Below are 7,500 nucleotides of genomic sequence, written 5' to 3' on the forward strand. Positions count from 1 at the left end.
AGCACTTAACTTTATCTACTAACTATACTTACTTTACGTAGGTTCTAAAACTTTAGCACCCATAAGTAGTTAGTATACTAAGAAAAAATTTTGTAATGAAAAGAAAGACAACCTGCGTAACTTTATACAGTTTCCACTGTACTTATGAAAACATTAGCCTGGGCGTTAATGACCCGCGCTATAATTATCGATTTTATTCTGAGTAGTCAGTAAGTTTTTTTCTCCAGAAGTCACGTTTATTAATCGAGCGCGTAATTCGAATTCAAATATGTCAAATATAAAATTTTTTGATTCTGTGTTGGAAGTAAAGCCTAAAAGAACTCATATGAAAAGTTGTTTTTCTGAAATTGAGTGTAGACAAATACTATTTTTTAATTTAGTAGAAAAATCTATCAAATCTGTGTTGCAAACTATCCATAATGTGATTGGTAAAGTATATCATGAGCATGGAAATATATACAATTCCAATGTATCTATCTATTAATTATGATTTTAAGATTAATTATGAGTTCCATGCAATCTGCTATTTATTAATAACGACATGATAATGACAATAAATAATAATAATGACAATACTGAGATCAATAACGATGATACTAGTCATAAGATAATAATAAACATAATTATAATGGAAAAAAATGTTAGAAATTTTTTAATATTGATATAAAATGTAAAGTTTTCAATTGATTTAATTGATCAATCAAAACCTAAGAGTATGGAGCTAATTCATATTTAGTTTTTTTTTTGCTATTTGGTACTATGAGAAAAACAAATTCGTTTTTTCATTCGTAATTGAGCTTTAAAATTGAGCAACAATCAACCCTTCATATTATGAGTATAGCAATACCTGCAATAATTAATTTAATTCTGAACTTTTAATTTCCGCGGGAAAAATACAAAATTTTAATCAACAGTTTTTTTAATTATAAAAAATGTTAAAGTTTCTTTTTTAATATAAAATCTCTAGAATGAACTATCGAACAATTTTACATATGTACTTTTTTGAATGATATATTCTCTTCTGATTAGAATTTATTTATTGACTAGAGCCATTACTTAAAAGAGCTCAAATTGTTTAGTTTTACTTTCTTCGTGAAAGTCAGGTAATTAAAGTCTAAGTGATTCTGTTCGAGCGGTGTACAGATGTAGGTGGCGTTTCAGTCGAATTGAGCGGAAATTTTAAACGACGATATTCTTTTCAAAACAAATGTTAATTATGATTTATACGAATTGTGTTATTCATAAACAAAAATATGATAATAAAAATAGATAATAATACAAATAATGATAATAATAATAATAATGACAATACTAACAATATCAACGAAGATAATACTGATAATAATTATTGTGGTAACAATAAATTAATGATAAAAATAATAGTAATAATAATATTTATCATCATTATTATTATTATTGTCATCAAATTATTGAGCATTGAAGTATTAAATTTGAATTTACAATGTTCTTGATTACAAAAATTGTTAAAATGTTTTTCAAATTTCTACGGAATGGAAAGCTTCAAATTGATAATTTAGTTTAGCAATGCGAACCAAAGAGTATATGTGGCTTATTTATATAAAATTTCATTAATATTACTCGATACTGTAAGAAAAATGAAATTTTAATTTATATATATATATATATATATATATATATATATATATATATATATATATATATATATATATATATATATATATTAGGTGGGTCAAAAAAATCGAATAATTTATTTTTGACTTTATACTCTGAAAAATAGGTTCGTAGACACCTAAAAAGAATTCTCTCCAAGTATAAGCTCTTAATTATAACGGGAAGGTCCTCCGCTTTGCGGGTTTCTATTTTTTTCGAATAATCAGATAAAAAAATTTATATCTCGCTTCCAACTGCTTGGAAAAATATTCCGTGGCATAGATTTTGTGAGAAATTGAATGCTTTACAAAAAGGTCTCTTATGACTTTTTCAAAAACTTAACCGATTAAAAGATATTCATAGTTGAAGTTTGGCTATTTTAAGGAAAATATTCGTTTTTATTATGAATTTTATAAGTCGATGAAAAAAATTATTTCGGATTGCGGAACTCATGATTTTGTAGGAAATTTACTGCTCTACAAAAATGGTCTCTTATGATTTTTTGATTAAGTGAAGCCGTTACGAGATATTCATCGTCAAACATTAACGAATATCAATATTTCCAGTTTTTGATCAATAATTCGATAAATTTTAATTTAAACTATGAGTTTCAGGAAAATTTACATAAATTTGAGTTTCGATCGATAAAGAAATGTTATAAACAATTTTTTAATATTGTTTTCAGTCTTGAGCTTGTTTGATTGCATTAAAACAAGAAATTAGAGCATTTTTTTCGACATATAGCCAATGATTAGTTTAATTTGAAGTGAATGACATATTTCTTTGTCAAATTTAATATGAAACGTATTGAATCAAGTGAGAAACAACCAGTATTTAACTTTTTTATAGATAAATTTTTTATTGAATTATCAATTGCAATATAATTGTCTATATTTTTAACATAACAGTACGCTATTACTATAAATAATTTCTTTTATTACAATTTGGGAATGTTTTTGATGTTCTTTGACAACTTGCAATAAGTACTGGAATTGTTCTTCATTTTTGTCAAGCATTGATTATATTCACTGACTAATGCAACAGCTCGCTCTGCTGAATCATTGACAACTTTTAGTTGTTGAAAGTATTCTTTATTTTCGAGATAACTCTCATTAGTAGGCCATAATTCAACATCGACATCAAGAAAGTCATACGGTAGATCGAAGATTTTGAAAAGATTTAATGACTTTTTAGACACAAAGTCACTCAGAGTTCTCTGCGCCAATGAATTCAAATCTTTTTAGCAATTACAAATCTTTTAGCTTTAGAATCTGTACCTTCACGAGTATTAACAGCTTCAACAATACTTTTTTTACTTCTAATGGAACGCCATCGTCAAACAGTGATAAAATGGCAAGTTCATCGCTCAAATACCATAAGTGCGAAATCATTTTTTCACACGTAGCTGAAGAAATCAAAGGATTGATATTTTTGTACTCCAATAAATTTTTCATAAATTGCAAGTCATGATAAGCAGCAGTTGTTGCAGAAGTTGATGAAAACCAAGCTTTTAAATACAATGTGACTATAAAAATACAGAAATGACGAAGACCATGCAATTCTTTCTGAGAGAGTTTGAATTCATCTCTGAATAGATACATTTTCAAACTATAAATGGCCTTAGCCATCCATCTAGCATGATGAACAGCACCAGGACGTTTGAAAGAAATCTTTTCTTGAGGCATTTCTCCAAGGAAAATCAATGATAATTCCAATAATTCTTTATAATCATCTCGGGGTTGTAGTAACTATCAAAAATAAAAAATTTGTCAAAAATAACGAAATTTTTATAATTTAAATCACAGTTAAATCATACCTGTAAAGATTTCGTAATAAAACTAGAGATTTCATCTTTTTTATTCGAAATGATATCAGCAACAACAGCATCTTCAACACCAGATTTATAATTAGTTATATCTATATCATCCCAAAATTTTTAAACCTTCCAAACATCTGTACATTTGGCCCAGATGACACAGGCCAAAATACTTCAAATGCGCCCCTTAATACGATCTCAAAAATGTGATGACGACATGATAACCAGATCAACTCTCTTCCCAAAATCTTTTCAATTTTCTTACATGTACCGTTGTGAATTCCTGTAGAACAATAATAAATGACTATCGTTAAATTTAGTATTTAAGAAAAATCAATGGTTATATTTCAAATCCAAACGAGTAAACGATTAATACATTTTGATAGTAAAATTCAGTAAGAAATAGAAATTAAACTAGAATGACAACAATAAAATATTGTTTGTAATTGATTGATTACCTGTATTAACAGCCGTAGTGTCAAAACACATCGCCTTGACATACTTAATAATACCCCATTCACTCAATGTTGATAAAATGGCGGATGTTTGATTAACTGCCGTCCCAGAATTCATTATTGGAACTCCAAGTAATTGTTCAGTACCATACGCAGTTAAAAGAACCGGTAGTCGTTCCACAGATTTGGATTCAATTAGATCATTTAGCATTTTACCATCCCAATGCACTACGTATTTATCGTGTGTTTTAAAATTGTCTTTTAATCCTTGAGCAATGTCTTTTCTTTGAACCATACGAGCTCGTTGGATGGACCTATAGCTGAGCGTTGTATCTTCAATTTTTATACCAACAGCTGATAAAACCGGAGCAATAATGAACATCGCGTTTCTACTGCTGACATTAGCTCTGTCAAGTGCAGAAACGACTTCAGGAGTTAAGACATTTATTTTTGCTCGTTTTGTCGGAATTGGGGGTTCATACTCCAAATCAGATCCAGAATTTGTAGTTCCACTTAATGTATGCGTCGAGAATGATTCTGATTTTCCACTTAAAACAATCCCATGACTGGTAGACGGCTGATTCAAGTCTGTAATAAGAGTTCATTTTTAAATTAAACAGACAAAATTTCCAACACTTATTCATTATGATGAGAAGCAATTAAACATGAGTACCAGAAACCGTCGAGTCAAATGTCATACGTAGGAATACTGATATTTATAATGCAAGTAAAGTAGAAAAATGATATTCTCATTGTTTATAATAAATATAAAGGAAGTTTTACACTCCTACCTGAATTTATAACAATTATTTATCTCAGATACTTACTGCTTTCATCGATTTCCATCATATCTGTAGTTGAGTTTGACGCAGGTACAATATTCGAAAGAATCTCTTTGTGTGTACAGAATTTTTGATCCAAATACAACTTCCTAATGTTATCATCCACCCCTTTCAGGAAATTTTTACTTACAATGTCGAATAATTGTTCAAGATCAGTCTGAAACTCCTTTTCCTTTACCTTATCACTTTTCTTATTAAAATCTTTTTGTAATTTCAACCACTCACTATGAAAACGGAGAATTTTTTTGACTACATTAGGAGCTTCACTCGTAGGGATCTGATTTATTTTCCACAATTCAATAACCTTGTCAGCTGAATTTTTGCACTTTGTTTGATTGAAAACTTTAAAACTTTAAGTTGATAGAAAAACACTCTCATAACCTCTTTCACTTTTGGTAACTTACGGTCAGTGAGTTTTTGCACAGGTATACCGATTAAACGTATTTCTTTATTCATTGTAGAATTATTGATAATAAATGAATTTATATAATGAGAAAATGACTTATTTCGAAAAAATTGTTATTATCATGTATACGAAATGATGAGTTTTGGAGCACTGAAAATGTACTGATAAAAAAGTAGACAACGAAGATAGTTAAGAAAAACAACATAGGTGGCGCTAGCGTTAGAGTACCAACAGAAGAAGTAATGTAATTCAGAACAAAAAGCCTCTCTCACAAAAAAATTTATGTATAATTGGTAGAATAAAATTTGAAAATACATACTAAACAACCGTAATAATATGAAATGCCAATGCAATTGACATTTTAAATTATTACAAATAAAGCTTACAAAAATATCATTAGAACAAAAACTTCTTAGTGAATTTTTGAACAAATAACTCCTGTAGGAGTGACTTTTATGATAGAAATTTAAATTTATGTAAATTTTCCTGAAACTCATAGTTTAAATTAAAATTTATCGAATTATTGATCAAAAACTGGAAATATTGATATTCGTTAATGTTTGACGATGAATATCTCGTAACGGCTTCACTTAATCAAAAAATCATAAGAGACCATTTTTGTAGAGCAGTAAATTTCCTACAAAATCATGAGTTCCGCAATCCGAAATAATTTTTTTCATCGACTTATAAAATTCATAATAAAAACGAATATTTTCCTTAAAATAGCCAAACTTCAACTATGAATATCTTTTAATCGGTTAAGTTTTTGAAAAAGTCATAAGAGACCTTTTTGTAAAGCATTCAATTTCTCACAAAATCTATGCCACGGAATATTTTTCCAAGCAGTTGGAAGCGAGATATAAATTTTTTTATCTGATTATTCGAAAAAAATAGAAACCCGCAAAGCGGAGGACCTTCCCGTTATAATTAAGAGCTTATACTTGGAGAGAATTCTTTTTAGGTGTCTACGAACCTATTTTTCAGAGTATAAAGTCAAAAATAAATTATTCGATTTTTTTGACCCACCTATATATATATATATATATATATATATATATATATATATATATATATATATATATATATATATATATATATATAAATTAAAATTTCATTTTTCTTACAGTATCGAGTAATATTAATGAAATTTTATATAAATAAGCCACATATACTCTTTGGTTCGCATTGCTAAACTAAATTATCAATTTGAAGCTTTCCATTCCGTAGAAATTTGAAAAACATTTTAACAATTTTTGTAATCAAGAACATTGTAAATTCAAATTTAATACTTCAATGCTCAATAATTTGATGACAATAATAATAATAATGATGATAAATATTATTATTACTATTATTTTTATCATTAATTTATTGTTACCACAATAATTATTATCAGTATTATCTTCGTTGATATTGTTAGTATTGTCATTATTATTATTATTATCATTATTTGTATTATTATCTATTTTTATTATCATATTTTTGTTTATGAATAACACAATTCGTATAAATCATAATTAACATTTGTTTTGAAAAGAATATCGTCGTTTAAAATTTCCGCTCAATTCGACTGAAACGCCACCTACATCTGTACACCGCTCGAACAGAATCACTTAGACTTTAATTACCTGACTTTCACGAAGAAAGTAAAACTAAACAATTTGAGCTCTTTTAAGTAATGGCTCTAGTCAATAAATAAATTCTAATCAGAAGAGAATATATCATTCAAAAAAGTACATATGTAAAATTGTTCGATAGTTCATTCTAGAGATTTTATATTAAAAAAGAAACTTTAACATTTTTATAATTAAAAAAACTGTTGATTAAAATTTTGTATTTTTCCCGCGGAAATTAAAAGTTCAGAATTAAATTAATTATTGCAGGTATTGCTATACTCATAATATGAAGGGTTGATTGTTGCTCAATTTTAAAGCTCAATTACGAATGAAAAAACGAATTTGTTTTTCTCATAGTACCAAATAGCAAAAAAAAACTAAATATGAATTAGCTCCATACTCTTAGGTTTTGATTGATCAATTAAATCAATTGAAAACTTTACATTTTATATCAATATTAAAAAATTTCTAACATTTTTTTCCATTATAATTATGTTTATTATTATCTTATGACTAGTATCATCGTTATTGATCTCAGTATTGTCATTATTATTATTTATTGTCATTATCATGTCGTTATTAATAAATAGCAGATTGCATGGAACTCATAATTAATCTTAAAATCATAATTAATAGATAGATACATTGGAATTGTATATATTTCCATGCTCATGATATACTTTACCAATCACATTATGGATAGTTTGCAACACAGATTTGATAGATTTTTCTA

The 7,500-nt window shown here is 27.2% G+C and overlaps 1 protein-coding gene across 1 annotated transcript in view; it reads right to left on the reverse strand.

Annotated features, from left to right (window-relative positions):
• Positions 1 to 3,568: 3,568 nt before the first annotated feature.
• Positions 3,569 to 7,500, reverse strand: part of LOC141537679 (uncharacterized) — a 6,388-nt gene continuing 2,456 nt past the window's right edge. Inside the window, exons 2-5 of the mRNA XM_074258803.1 lie at positions 4,731 to 5,070; positions 3,907 to 4,491; positions 3,714 to 3,731; positions 3,569 to 3,585 (exon numbers count right to left, since the gene is read on the reverse strand). Coding sequence (XP_074114904.1) covers positions 3,569 to 3,585; positions 3,714 to 3,731; positions 3,907 to 4,491; positions 4,731 to 5,070 — 960 coding nt within the window. The remainder of the gene's footprint in view (positions 3,586 to 3,713; positions 3,732 to 3,906; positions 4,492 to 4,730; positions 5,071 to 7,500) is intronic.

This window comes from Cotesia typhae, unplaced genomic scaffold (assembly GCF_013202065.1).
Source record: "Cotesia typhae breed Kobodo isofemale line unplaced genomic scaffold, CoteBio_Ctyphae scaffold_91, whole genome shotgun sequence".
NCBI classification, from domain to species: Eukaryota; Metazoa; Arthropoda; class Insecta; order Hymenoptera; family Braconidae; genus Cotesia; species Cotesia typhae.